The sequence below is a fragment of the Oncorhynchus nerka genome, linkage group LG12, assembly GCF_034236695.1.
Source record: "Oncorhynchus nerka isolate Pitt River linkage group LG12, Oner_Uvic_2.0, whole genome shotgun sequence".
NCBI classification, from domain to species: domain Eukaryota; kingdom Metazoa; phylum Chordata; class Actinopteri; order Salmoniformes; family Salmonidae; genus Oncorhynchus; species Oncorhynchus nerka.
Window position 1 is genome coordinate 84,863,847 of NC_088407.1, and position 15,199 is coordinate 84,879,045.

The 15,199-nt window shown below is 47.9% G+C and overlaps 1 protein-coding gene across 4 annotated transcripts in view; it reads left to right on the top strand.

Annotated features, from left to right (window-relative positions):
- The first annotated feature begins 4,103 nt into the window (after window positions 1-4,103).
- Window positions 4,104-15,199, top strand: part of LOC115113797 (putative uncharacterized protein DDB_G0291608) — a 23,189-nt gene continuing 12,093 nt past the window's right edge. For 2 of the 4 annotated variants that reach the window (XM_065025888.1, XM_065025891.1), the window contains exons 1-7: window positions 4,104-4,856; window positions 6,048-9,077; window positions 9,210-9,256; window positions 11,634-11,751; window positions 11,840-12,219; window positions 12,779-12,918; window positions 14,640-14,743. In XM_065025888.1, coding sequence (XP_064881960.1) covers window positions 6,177-9,077; window positions 9,210-9,256; window positions 11,634-11,751; window positions 11,840-12,219; window positions 12,779-12,918; window positions 14,640-14,743 — 3,690 coding nt within the window. In that variant the 5' untranslated portion in view covers window positions 4,104-4,856; window positions 6,048-6,176. The remainder of the gene's footprint in view (window positions 4,857-6,047; window positions 9,078-9,209; window positions 9,257-11,633; window positions 11,752-11,839; window positions 12,220-12,778; window positions 12,919-14,639; window positions 14,744-15,199) is intronic. The other 2 variants (XM_065025889.1, XM_065025890.1) reach the window with 2 other exon arrangements.

Genomic DNA, 15,199 nt, shown 5'->3' on the forward strand with positions numbered 1-15,199 from the left:
GGTAAGATAGGAGAGGGGGGGGGTTTGAGATTTACTTTCTTTGCTTTGGTTCCGTCCAGCCCCTTTTCCCCATATTACCGCGTAAAGGAATAAAGTCCTTGTAAACGGTACCACATTCTGCTTGTTGTCATTCTTACTCGCACCTACAGTCCATACCTTTTCTCACTTCACAGAGAGTTTAGTTGTAGCAGGGTGTTGCGTTCCCTCTTCATAGAGGCGTGCGTAACATAGAGGCGTGCTAAAACACTCAACTACTGTTACTCCAACTTCCCGGGATGCCGACAAGGCCCTCCCCAGCCCTCCATTTGGCAAATCGGATCATGACTCCATTTTGCTCATCCTTTCCTATAGGCAGAAACTCAAACAGGAAGTACCCATGTTAAGGTCTATTAAACGATAGTCTGACCAATCAGTTTCCACGCTTCAAGATTGTTTTGATCATGCGGACAGGATATGTTCCGGGTCGCCTCTGAGAATAACATCGACGTGACTGAGTTCGTCAGGAAGTGTAAAGCGGATGTTGTTCCCACTGTGACTATTAAAACCAAATCAGAAACCGTGGATAGATGGCAAAATTTGCGTAAAACTGAAAGCGCGAACCACCACATTTAACCATGGCAAGGTAACTGGGAATTTGGTTGAATACAAAACAGTGTAGTTATTCCCTCCGTAAGGCAATCAAACAGGCTAAACGTCAGTATAGCAATTCAACACGAGACGTATGTGGCAGGATCTACAGACAGTCACGGATTACAAAGGGGAAACCAGCCACGCTGACGTCTTGCTCCGGGACAAGCTAAACACCTACTTTGCCAGCTTTGAGGATAAAACAGACGCGACCTGCTGCTAAGGACTGTGGGATCTCGTTCTCTGTGGCCGGTGTGAGTAAGACATTGAAACATGTTAACCATCGCAAGGTAGCCGGGCCTGACGGCATCCCTAGGCGCATCCTCAGAGCATGTGCAGACGAGCTGGCTGGAGTGTTTACGGAAATATTCAATCTCTACCAATCCCAGTCTGCTGTCCCCACTTGCTTAAAGATGTCCACCATTGTTCCTGTACCCAAGAAAGCAAAGGTAACTGAACTAATATTGAAATTGATCCAAAGGGATGCTGTCCCATGTTTTTTAAAATAGTTTATTTTACCTTTATTTAACTAGGCAAGTCAGTTAAGAACACATCTTTATTTACAATGACTGCCAACCGGGGAAAAGTGGGTTAACTGCCTTGTTCAGGGGCAGAACTACATATTTTTACCTTGTCAACTTCAATGCTTCCCACAGTTGTGTCAAGTTGGCTGGATGTCCTTTGGGTGGTGGACCATTCTTGATACACACAGGAAACTGTTGAGCCTGAAAACCCCAGCAGCGTTGCAGTTCTTGACACACCTAAACCAGTGCGACTGGCACCTACTACAATACCCCGTTCAAAGGCACTTAAATCTTATGTCTTGCCCTTTCACCCTCTGAAAGGCACACATACACAATCCATGTCTCAATTGTCTCAAGATTTAAAAATTCCTTCTTTAAGTGGTCTCCTTCACTTCATCTACACTTACTGAAGTTGATTTAACAAGTTACATCAATAAGGGATCATAGCTTTCACCTGGATTCACCTGATCAGTCTATGTCATGGAAAGAGCAGGTGTTCTTAATATTCTGTCCACTCGGTTTGTGGTGTGACGTGCGTCACGTTAAGATGACATCACATTGTTAATCTAGCTCTATGCTGTTAGGCTGTAGTGTAGCGAACCTTTCAGACAATCTCAGCAGGTTTCAAAGCTGTTGCTGTTGCAGTTGGTGCTATCACTTTGTTTGATGCAGATGCACCAGATGCAGATGTTTACTGATGTTGGGGCTGAGGCTGCATGCTACTGGGCCAGAGGAGGGGCTGAGGCTGCATGCTACTGGGCCAGAGGAGGGGCTGAGGCTGCATGCTACTGGGCTAGAGGGGCTGGGGCTGCATGCTACTGGGCTAGAGGGGCCGAGGCTGCATGCTACTGGGCTAGAGGAGGGGCTGGGGCTGCATGCTACTGGGCTAGAGGAGGGGCTGAGGCTGCATGCTACTGGGCCAGAGGAGGGGCTAAGGCTGCATGCTACTGGGCCAGAGTAGGGACTTGGGCTGCATGCTACTGGGCCGGCTAGAGGAGGGGCTGGGGCTGCATGCTACTGGGCTAGAGGAGGGGCTTGGGCTGCATCCTTCTGTGCTAGAGGAGGGGCTGCATGCTACTGGGCCAGAGGAGGGGCTGGGGCTGCATCCTTCTGTGCTAGAGGAGGGCTGGGGCTGCATGCTACTGGGCCAGAGGAGGGGCTTGGGCTGCATCCTTCTGTGCTAGAGGAGGGGCTGGGGCTGCATGCTACTGGGCCAGAGGAGGGGCTGGGGCTGCATGCTACTGGGCTAGAGGAGGGGCTTGGGCTGCATCCTTCTGTGCTAGAGGAGGGGCTGCATGCTACTGTGCTAGAGGAGGGGCTGGGGCTGCATCCTTCTGTGCTAGAGGAGGGGCTGGGGCTGCATCCTTCTGTGCTAGAGGAGGGGCTGGGGCTGCATCCTTCTGTGCTAGAGGAGGGGCTTGGGCTGCATCCTTCTGTGCTAGAGGAGGGGCTGGGGCTGCATCCTTCTGTGCTAGAGGAGGGGCTGGGGCTGCATCCTTCTGGGCCAGAGGAGGGGCTGGGGCTGCATGCTACTGGGCCGGCTAGAGGAGGGGCTGCATGCTACTGGGCCAGAGGAGGGCCTGGGGCTACATGCTACTGGGCCGGCTAGAGGAGGTGCTGGGGCTGCATGCTACTGGGTCGTCCAGTCCTATTGGAACCATGCTACTGGAACCAGTCCTATTGGACTCATATGGGATTTTATATACAAGAATCTAACATAACCATTATATCAGTATTCTGGAGTCTCGTGTCAGGGTCGAAGGTCCTGAGTCCGGACCACATGCTCTATGGCCTGTTGGCGACGTGGGTTTGAGCCTCGACTGTCTTTAACCACTTTCTGTATCCCTGTCTGTACTTACATCTGTCCAGTCAATAAAATAACTCCCATCTCCAAAGAAAAGTACATTTTACCCTGGTCCACAAAAAAATCCTACTTTTGGAACAAGTCCTATAGGATAGAATCCTATGAAATAGAATCCGATAGGATAGAATGCTGTAAGATAGAAACCTATAGGATAGAATCCAGTAAGGAAACCCTTCTGCACACACACACACACACACACACACACACACACACACACACACACACACACACACACACACACACACACACCCCCTGCTAAGGTAGATGGTACAGACAATAGCCAGGTGAGGAGGTTTCACTACTTAAAGTAGGTTACAGTAGAGTAGACGCTCACACGTAGTTCATTAAGACCACCTGAGTGCATGAATTGATTTTCTGATTCATTGATTTGTAGAGTGATTGATGAATTGGACATTTGATTGGTCGATAAAAGGGATTAGTGGTAGCAATAGGTGTTCTAATCTCTAATGTAATCTCACTTGTTTGTTGTTGTGTCTTTTCTCTTCATATGTCTTAGTACTGACTTAACACCTTGTGATGTGTGTGTGTCTGTGTGTGTGTGTGTCTGTGTGTGTGTGTGTGTGTGAGACTTTGGCCGTAGTTATGTACAGGCTTCTCACCACATCCTCCTCTACCTGAGCGTTGAAGGGCTCTGTCAGTGCTAATCAGGAGACGCATACTTACACACACACACACACACACGTTTATTTTACTATCAAACTATTTCCATTCAAAATCCTATTTTCCATAACCATAAACCTAACTCTACATTTAATCATAACCCTCTAAACCTAAAATAGCCTTTTGTCCTTGTGGTTGACTGGCGAAAATATCCTCAATTGTCCAAATGTTTTTTGTTTTACTATCCTTGTGAGGACTTCTGGTCCCCACAAGAATAGTAAAACCAAACACACACACACACACACACACACACACATGGTCACACATGCACACACACACTCACTCATGCACACACACACACACACACACACACACACACACACACACACACACACACACACACACACACACACACACACACACACACACACACACGTGCCTGTATGTCTGAACAGTCAGTCAGTGAGATCATTGCTGCAAAAGCAGCAGAGCTATTCAGTCACCTTCTGGATTACAGCCTTTATAGCCTTCCTCAATTCAGTCACCTTCTGGATTACAGCCTTTATAGCCTTCCTCAATTCAGTCACCTCCTGGATTACAGCCTTTATAGCCTTCCTCAATTCAGTCACCTTCTGGATTACAGCCTTTATAGCCTTCCTCAATTCAGTCACCTTCTGGATTACAGCCTTTATAGCCTTCCTCAATTCAGTCACCTCCTGGATTACAGCCTTCCTCAATTCAGTCACCATCTGGATTACAGCCTTTATAGCCTTCCTAAATTCAGTCACCTCCTGGATTACAGCCTTTATAGCCTTCCTCAATTCAGTCACCTCCTGGACTACAGCCTTTACAGCCTTCCTCAATTCAGTCACCTTCTGGATTACAGCCTTTATAGCCTTCCTCAATTCATTCACCTTCTGGATTACAGCCTTTATAGCCTTCCTCAATTCAATCACCTCCTGGATTACAGCCTTTACAGCCTTCCTCAATTCAGTCACCATCTGGATTACAGCCTTTATAGCCTTCCTAAATTCAGTCACCTCCTGGACTACAGCCTTTACAGCCTTCCTCAATTCAGTCACCTCCTGGATTACAGCCATCCTCCATTCAGTCACCTCCTGGATTACAGCCATCCTCCATTCAGTCACCTCCTGGATTACAGCCTTTCTCCATTCAGTCACCTCCTGGATTACAGCCTTCCTCCATTCAGTCACTTTAAGGTATGGAAACCATTCACAGATGTGATGTTAAAGATTAATATGTATATTAGATCTCTAATATATATATTCATCTTTAAATGTATGTAATGCATTTGTAGTGATGAGTCAATTTATCACTGTACGAGTCAATATATTTATCAATGTATGAGTAAATATATTTATCACTGTACGAGTAAATATATTTATCACTGTACGAGTCAATATATTTATCACTGTATGAGTCAATATATTTATCACTGTATGAGTCAATATATTTATCACTGTACGAGTCAATATATTTATCACTGTATGAGTCAATATATTTATCACTGTATGAGTCAATATATTTATCACTGTATGAGTCAATATATTTATTGCTGTATGAGTTTTTGATTTGTTTGCTATTTTACTAAATAATGAATAATAATGCTCAGTCATGCTTTGAGTGTGTGTGTGTGTGTGCAGGAAGCCTCTTGCCTCAGAGAGAGAGATGACTGTACTTCCTGAAACACACACACTCCCTCCATCTCTCTATCTCTGCCCCCCTCTCTCTTTCTCTGCCCCCTCTCTCTTTCTCTGCCCCCTCTCTTTCTCTCTCTCTTTCTCTCTCTCTCTCTTTCATCTCTCTCTCTCTCTCTCTCTCTCTCTCTCTCTTTCTCTCTCTCTCTCTCTCTATCTCACTCTCTCATCCTTCCTACCTGGCTAGACCAACCACGTTATTATTGTGTTTCAAACATGTGTGTGTACAGTGGCAGTCATTGCAAAAGCAAGGTTAGTGTGGTTGGAAACTCTAAACCACGCTGCCCTCTCTCCCACGTACACTGAGACAGACGCCCCCCAGACACACAGACACAGAGACATATACAAACACTTTGTCGTTTTGTTTCCAGTTGGCCCTATAGCCATTACACACAGGGTTTCGTGATTCGCTCCTTTAAAGGAAAGGAGAGTTCAACTGATACTCTCTTAGTTACTCAAGGTCATGTGACAGGACGTTATATAGGTCTTGCTGCGAGTGAGAATGTGTGTGTGTGTGCGTGCGTGCGTGCGTGCGTGCGTGTGTGTGTGTGTGCGTGCGTGCTTGCTTTCATGTGTGGATATGAAAGTGATGGTATGATATGGGCTAGAGTGTTAGAGAGTCTGCATGTGGACTCAGACCCAGGAACGGGGCCTTCTTAAAGATGTGTTAACCCTCTCTCTCCTTTGTTGTAGGTCTGACAGTGAGACCAACAAACTCCCATGAGCATCAACCCCACTACTAGATGAAGAGAACTCCATTGCTGCAGGGCCAATGTAGCGAACTATATGTCAGGCAGAGTGTTGTGAGCGAGGGTTATTGACATGATGTCTAAGCAGCATCATCCTATCAAGGACTCAGAGGGACTTCACCTCTCCCCTCGCCATTCCCCCCTTCTTCACTCCCCCGTGTCCCCCAGGCCTGCTCCTCTCTCCCCACTTCACTCCCCAGTGTCCCCCAGGCCTGCTCCTCTCTCCCCACTTCACTCCCCAGTGTCCCCCAAGCCTGCTCCTCTCTCCCCACTTCACTCCCCAGTGTCCCCCAGGCCTGCTCCTCTCTCCCCACTTCACTCCCCAGTGTCCCCCAGGCCTGCTCCTCTCTCCCCACTTCACTCCCCAGTGTCCCCCAAGCATGCTCCTCTCTCCCCACTTCACTCCCCGTGTCCCCCAGGCCTGCTCCTCTCTCCCCACTTCACTCCCTCGTGTCCCCCAGGCCTGCTCCTCTCTCCCCACTTCACTCCCCGTGTCCCCCAGGCCTGCTCCTCTCTCCCCACTTCACTCCCTCGTGCCCCCAAGCCTGCTCCTCTCTCCCCTGTCCACCACCCTCTCTTCTCCCAAACTCAGCTCCCCTTCCCCCAGCCCTTCTCCCCCCTCTCTCAGCCCCAGGACCTAGTAGAGACAGACTTCCCTTCTGATGTGGACACATGTCAGCTACTGTCTCCCCTCTCCCAGCCCTCCCTACGATATGGCTACAAGGACTATACCCAGGACCAGTCGTACCAGCAGACAGTGACCCACCCTGACCCAGAAACTCTGCAGGACTACCACAACCACGGCTCCCAAACTAACCTCAACCATCAGCTGGCCCGGGGAAAGAAGCACCAGTTGGACCAGCAGACCTACACCAGCAACAGAAACCACAAGAGGCAGCTCAAGACTCAAAAGGACCATCAGCCCCCCAACAGCTATCAGAATCCCATACTGGACTCCCAGACCATGTACAGCAACAAGCAGAACCAGCAGAACCATCACATGAAACAGCAGTCTCTGGACCTTCAGACTCAACTGGACCTACAGAACTGCAACCACCATCAGAGCCAGCAGATGGAGGTGAACCATCACCAGCATCAGTCTGTCCAGAGCCAGCTACAGAACCAGCTGGACCATCACCACCATCAGTCTGTCCAGAGCCAGCTACAGAACCAGCTGGACCATCACCAGCATCAGTCTGTCCAGAGCCAGCTACAGAACCAGCTGGACCATCACCACCATCAGTCTGTCCAGAGCCAGCTGGACCATCACCACCATCAGTCTGTCCAGAGCCAGCTACAGAACCAGCTGGACCATCACCACCATCAGTCTGTCCAGAGCCAGCTGGACCATCACCACCATCAGTCTGTCCAGAGTCAGCTACAGAACCAGCTGGACCATCACCAGCATCAGTCTGTCCAGAGCCAGCTACAGAACCAGCTGGACCATCACCACCATCAGTCTGTCCAGAGCCAGTTACAGAACCAGCTGGACCATCACCACCATCAGTCTGTCCAGAGCCAGCTACAGAACCAGCTAGACCATCACCACCATCAGTCTGTCCAGAGCCAGCTACAGAACCAGGTGGACCATCACCAGCACCAGTCTGTCCAGAGCCAGCTACAGAACCAGCTGGACCATCACCACCATCAGTCTGTCCAGAGCCAGCTACAGATCCAGGTGGACCATCACCACCATCAGTCTGTCCAGAACCAGCTACAGAACCAACTGGACCATCACCAGCATCAGTCTGTCCAGAGCCAGCTACAGAACCAGCTGGACCATCACCACCATCAGTCTCTCCAGAACCAGCTACAGAACCAACTGGACCATCACCAGCACCAGTCTGTCCAGAGCCAGCTACAGAACCAGGTGGACCATCACCAGCACCAGTCTGTCCAGAGCCAGCTACAGAGCCAGAAGCACCAGGTCAGACTCCACATCCTAGCCCAGCTCCAGAGACAAGAACAAGGACAGGGAGGGGGCTACTGCCCCCCACAGCCCCCCTCACAGAACCACAGTCACACCCAGCAGCACACACACATCTCCTACACTCAAACACAGACCCACGCACAAAGCTCCTATCTGTACACACAGGCCCACGCAGACCAACAACAAAGCCCCTGTTTGTACACACAGCCAGCACAGAGCCCTCTAACCTCTGTGGAACCCTCCTCACCCTCCTCACCCTTGTACCCTGGTCCCCAGTCTTACTCCAACCCTTACTTTTTCCCTCACTTCCACTCCCATCCCAACTCTAACTTTAACTCTCACCCTCAATCCAATCCCAGCTCTAATCCCCATCTTCAATCCAAGTACAGCCTCCTCCCCAACCCCAACCCTGCCTACAGCCACAACCCCAACCCTAGCCCCAACCCTAACCCCAACCATAGCCCCAACCCTAACCCCAACCCTACCTACAGCCCCAACCCTAACCCTAACCCTACCTACAGCCCCAACCCTAACCCTACCTACAGCCCCAACCCTAACCCTAATCCTACCTACAGCTCCAAGCCTAACCCCAACCCCACCTACAGCCCCAACCCTAACCCTACCTATAGCCCAAACCCTAACCCCAACCCCAAACCCAACCCAACCTACACCCCCAACCCCAACCCTACCTACAGCCCAAATCCTAACACCACTTACAGCCCCAATCCTAACACTACCTACAACTCCCACCCTAACCATAGTCCCTACTCTTATCCTCACCTCAGCCCTCAATCCAGCCCCATACCCCATCCTAACCAGCTCAGCCCAAGCCCTTCCTATATTCCCTACCCTAACCCTAGCCCTAGATGCAGCCCTCTCTACCTCTCTCCCCCTCTCCTCCTGCGTGGGGGGTGGGAGTCAGAGAGGGGGGTAAGTCCAGCCGTCCAGCAGATGACCACAGAGAGGAGAGGACCCCATGTGAACCATTTGAATCAATTGAACCATCTGAAGCCTCTCTACTCGCCCCCAGCACAGCAGACACAGGTACAGTAACATCCTCCCAAGGGGGAGTCTGGGTAGTCTGTGTTAGCTCGCTGAGCTAAAAACTAAAGTATTAAGGATATCTGATATACTTAACAGTGTGTTAAATTAATGTTGGTTTTGTTGCTCTTTTAGATGACATCGACAGAACATTTGGGAAACTATGAGACACCAAACTGCAGGTATGCTGTGTGTGTGTGTGTGTGTGTGTGTGTGTGTGTTTGCTTGCTTTCATGTGTGTGTGTGTTTGTGTGTGTGTGTGTGTGTGAAATAACACATATAGAATCATGTAGTACTGGAAAAAAAAGTGTTAAGCAAAACAAAATATATTTTATATCTGAGATTCTTCAAAGTAGCCACCCTTTGCCTTAAAGGCGGCTTTGAACAATCTTGGCATTCTCTCAACCAGCTTCACCTGGAATGCTTTTCCAACAATCTTGAAGGAGTTCCCGCATATGCTGAGCACTTGTTGGCTGCTTTTGCTTCACTCTGCGGTCCAACTCATCCCAAACCATCTCTATTGGGTTGAGGTCGGGTGATTGTGGAGGCCAGGTCATCTGATGCAACACTCCATCAATCTCCTTCTTGGTCAAATAGCCCTTACAGAGCTTGTGTTGGGTTATTGTCCTGTTGAAAACCAAATGATAATCCCACTAAGCTCAAACCAGATGGGATGGCGTATCGCTGCAGAATGCTGTGGTAGCCATGCTGGTTAAGTGTAACTTCAAAGCACCCCCATACCACCACACCTCCTCCTCCATGCTTCACGTTGGGTACCACATATGCGGAGATGTTCTCCTACTCTGCGTCTCACAAAGATGCGGCTGTTGTAACCAAAAAAATGGACTCATCAGACCAATGGACAGATTTCCACTGGTCTAATGCCCATTGCTAATTTTTCTTGGCCCAAGCAAGTCTCTTCTTCTTACTGGTGCACTTTAGAAGTCGTTTCTTTGCAGCAATTTGACCATGAAGGTCTGATTCATGCAGTCTCCTCTGAACAGTTGATGTTGAAATGTGTCTGTTACTTAAACTCTGTGAAGCATTTATTTGGGCTGCAACATTCATTTTGGCTGGTAACTCTAATGAACTTATCCTCTGTAGCAGAGGTAATTCTGGGGCTTCCTTTCCTATAGCGGTCCTCGTGAGAACCAGTTTCATAGCGCTTGATGGTTTTTGCGACTGCACTTTAAGAAACTTTCAAATTTCTTGAAATTTTCTGAATTGACTGACCTTCATGTCTTAAAGTAATGACGGACTGTCGTTTCCCTTTGCTTATTTGAGCTGTTCTTGACATAATATGGACTTGGTCTTTTACCAAATAGGGCTATCTTCTGTATACCACCCCTACCTTGTCACAATACAACTGATCCGCTCAAACACACTAAGAATGAACAGAATTCCACCCAATTAACTTTTAACAAGGCACACCTGTTAATTGAAATGCATTCCAGGTGACTACCTCATGAAGCTGGTTGAGAGAATGCCAAGAGTGTGCAAAGCTGTCATCAAGGCAAAGGATGGCTCGTTGAAGAATCTCAAATATAAAATACATTTTGATTTGATTAACACTTTTTTGTTTACTACATGATTCCATATGTGTTATTTCATAGTTTTGATGTCTTCACTAATATTATACAATGTAAAAAATAGCAAAAATGAGTAGGTGTGTCCAAACCTTTGACTGGTTTGAGCATAGGAACACATCCCTATCCATGGCAAAATGCATATGGGGCGGCAGGGTAGCCTTGTGGTTAGAGAGTTGGACTAGTAACCGGAAGGTTGCAAGTTCAAACCCCCGAGCTGACAAGGTACAAATCTGTCGTTCTGCCCCTGAACAGGCAGTTAACACTAGGCCGTCATTGAAATTAAGAATTTGTTCTTAACTGACTTGCCTAGTTAAATAAAATACAAATATAATTGCAGGAAATTAGCTTTCAAACTACAACATTTTAATCAGCTACGTAAAAAAATGTGTAGAATTACAAGAAATTGGCTTTAAAACACCAACATGTCTCTCCAACAAGATGGAGGCATCAAAACAGTTTGGCTTTGACCAAATTCAGCCGTGACCGCGCCCACTGCCACGCCCCTACCACGCCCACTGCCACGCCCTACCACGCCCACTGCCACGCCCCTACCACGCCCACTGCCACCCACTGCCACGCCCTACCACGCCCCTACCACGCCCACTGCCACGCCCTACCACGCCCACTGCCACGCCCTGCCACAGCCACTGCACCGCCCACTGCCACGCCCACCAACTACAACACTTTTTGATCCAATATGGTGTTTGTATTGATGATGATGATGATGATGATAATATTTATTATGATCATGATGATATTGATGAAGATGATGATGATGCTATTGATTATGATGATATTGATTCTGATGATATTGATTATGATGTTGACGATGATGGTAATGATTATGATGATGAGGATGATAATATTGATTATGATGATATTGATTATGATGATGATGATGATAATATTGATTATGATGATAATATTGATGATGATGATGATATTAATGATGATGATGTGTGTGTGTCAGCAGGTTGATGTGTTCTGTGTGTCAGAGGGACTTTAAGAGTCTTCCTGCTCTTAACGGACACATGCGCTCTCACAGAGGACTCCGAGGACAGCCCGGCAGGTCACAAACATACAGGACGGTGAGACGAAACACACACACACACACACACACACAATACTTCTCTATCCCTGTAATGTACATTCTCTCTCTCTCTCTCTCTCTCTCAGCAGAAGGAAGGGGTGATTCCAGGGTCTCCTGTCCCCATAGTGATGCCCGTCTCTGTGCCCGTCAGACTCCCTGCCTCCCCATTTCCATGCCTGGAAGAGGAGCACCAAGAGGGGGAGGATGAGGGAAGGAGGGGATGGAAAGAAAGGAAAAAAGAAAAGAGGAGGGATCCCCATCGCCACTCTGCTCTTGTCCTGCCCCGCCAGTCCACTAGGGGTGCTGTGGTGTTCCAGAGTGTTCTGCGTTCAATTGTTCAACTGACTGAATACACCCCTCCTCCCATGCTGAGGCCAGACAGGGATGGAACTGGGCTATACTGCTCTCTAACCACAAGTGATGGTGACATGCTAATGTCCGGGGAGCATCCAATGAAGAACAAACCGTAAGAACATCGCCCCTTACTAACCTCCTACCCAAACACATCGCCCCTTACTAACCTCCTACACAATCACCCCATACTAACCTCCTACCCAATCACATCACCCCTTAGTAACCTCCTACCCAATCACATCACCCTTTACTAACCTCCTACCCAATTACATCACCCCTTACTAACCTTCTACAAAATCACATCACCCCTTACTAACCTCCTAACCAATCACATCATCCCTTGCTAACCTCCTACCCAATCCCCCTTAACCTCCTACCCAATCACATCACCCCTTACTAACCTCCTACCCAATCACATCGCCCCTTACTAACCTCCTACCCAATCACATCACCCCTTACTAACCTCCTACCCAATCACATCACCCCTTACTAACCTCTTACCCAATCACATCACCCCTTACTAACCTCCTACCCAATCACATCACCCCTTACCCAATCGCGTCACCCCTTACTAACTTCCAACCAATCACATTCAAGTCTATTTTGAGTGCAGAGAAACACATCTGTGAAGCATACACAACTATGATTGGTTATTGACCTATCACTCACAGGAGGATCAACGTGGGGATTGGATTTCAGGCTGATGTCCCACCTCTTCAGGACCAAAGACACTCTCACTCAGACATCCACAAAGCACTGGTGTTGTGGACGCCCTGGGATGCCCTGGAGAACTCATCCACCCAGCACAGAGGTACACACACACACAGCTAATGCATTAGTACACCCGCTACAATCGTGCAGTACAGTATACAGCAAGCAGTTTAGCAGTTACACCGGCAGGTCCCGGTGGCAATAAATTAATTATACCAAAAGCTTACCTTGACGTGGAAGAGTTCCAGTGTTGGATAGCCATACCCAACTAGCTAACATAGCATCACCCCATACTTACCTCCTACCCAATCACCTTCATCCCTTACTAACCTCCTACCCAATCACATCGCCCCTCACTAACCTCCTACACAATCACCCCATACTTACATCCTACCCAATCACCTTCATCCATTACTAACCTCCTACCCAATCACATCACCTCTTACTAACCTCCTACCCAATCACATCACCCCTTACTAACCTCCAACCAATCACATCACCCCTTACTAACCTCCTACCCAATCAGTTTAGCAGTTACACCGGCAGGTCCCGGTGGCAATAAATTAATTATACCAAAAGCTTACCTTGACGTGGAAGAGTTCCAGTGTTGGATAGCCATACCCAACTAGCTAACACATTTTAGCCAGGTGTTTGAGTAAGCTAAACTAGTAGCTGCTTTTGCTAGCTAAGAAAGTGAATGAGTTCATTTGCTCTAAACTGTTCAACTATTGTCTTTCTCTCTCTTTGAGTCAACTACTCACTACATTTGATGCACTGCAATGCTACCTAGCTGTAGCTTATGCTTTCAGTTCTAGATTCATTCTCGGATCCTTTGATTGGGTGGACAACATGTCAGTTCATGCTGCAATAGCTCTGATAGGGTGGAGGATGTCCTCTGGAAGTTGTCAAAATTGCTGTGTGTCTATGGAAAGGGGTGAGAACCATGAGCCTCCTAGGGTTTGTATTGAATTCAAAGTACACAAAGGTGGAATGAAACTAGCTGTATTCCGGCTACATCATGGTGCTACCCTACAGAGTGCTGTTGAGGCTACTGTAGACCTTCATTGCAAAACATTGTGTTTTATTCAATTATTTGGTTGACGTGAATATATTTAGTGTAGTTTTATCTAAAAAGGATAACTGTATAAATGTTTCATAATTTTATTTTTCTGAAATTCCTTCCTTCCTACTTTGGGGTGGCAGGGTAGCCTAGTGGTTAGAGTGTAGAGGTGGCAGGGTAGCCTAGTGGTTAGAGTGTAGAGGTGGCAGGTAGCCTAGTGGTTAGAGTGTAGAGGTGGCAGGGTAGCCTAGTGGTTACAGCGTTGCAATAGTAACCGAAAGGTTGCAAGTTCAAATCCCCGAGCTGACAAGGTACAAATCTGTCGTTCTGCCCCTGAACAGGCAGTTAACCCACTGTTCCTAGGCCGTCATTGAAAATAAGAATTTGTTCTTAACTGACTTGCCTGGTTAAGTAAAGGTAAAATAAATAAAAATATTTCCTCCTCTGTGGAGCCTCCACTGACACACTCACACACACACACACACACACACACATTCCGTACAAAATCATGTCGACTGAATAGGTACAAATCTGTCGTTCTGCCCCTGAACAGGGGGGCAGTCGACATGATTGAGTGTGTCAGTGGAGGCTCCACAGAGGAGGAAATATTTTTTATTTATTTTACCTTTACTTAACCAGGCAAGTCAGTTAAGAACAAATTCTTATTTTCAATGACGGCCTAGGAACAGTGGGTTAACTGCCTGTTCAGGGGCAGAACGACGTTCCCTCTCAAAAGAGATAATCTTTCTCTCTCTCTCCAGTGGAGTGTCTGTTGATGATGTCATGTTCCAGTGTGTGTCCGGGGGGCGGGACTAACTCTGAGTACGCCCTGCACAGCCTATCCGAGAGCAGAGGAGACTTCCTGGTCAGAGTTTACATTTACATCACCTAATCAATCACATGTTGTTTGTCTCTGATGGAAAATCAGCATCAGTCACACAGAAAATAAACACTAATCACTGTGTTGTAATGTCGTGTCCTCACCTCACCTGACCTCACCTCCGCTAACCTAACCTGACCTCACCTCACCTCCGCTAACCTAACCTGACCTCACCTCACCTCCGCTAACCTAACCTGACCTCACCTCACCTCCGCTAACCTAACCTGACCTCACCTCACCTCCGCTAACCTAACCTGACCTCACCTCACCTCCGCTAACCTAACCTAACCTGACCTCACCTCCGCTAACCTAACCTGACCTCACCTCACCTCCGCTAACCTAACCTGACCTCACCTAACCTCACCTCACCTCACCTCCGCTAACCTAACCTGACCTCACCTCACCTCCGCTAACCTAACCTGACCTCACCTAACCTGACCT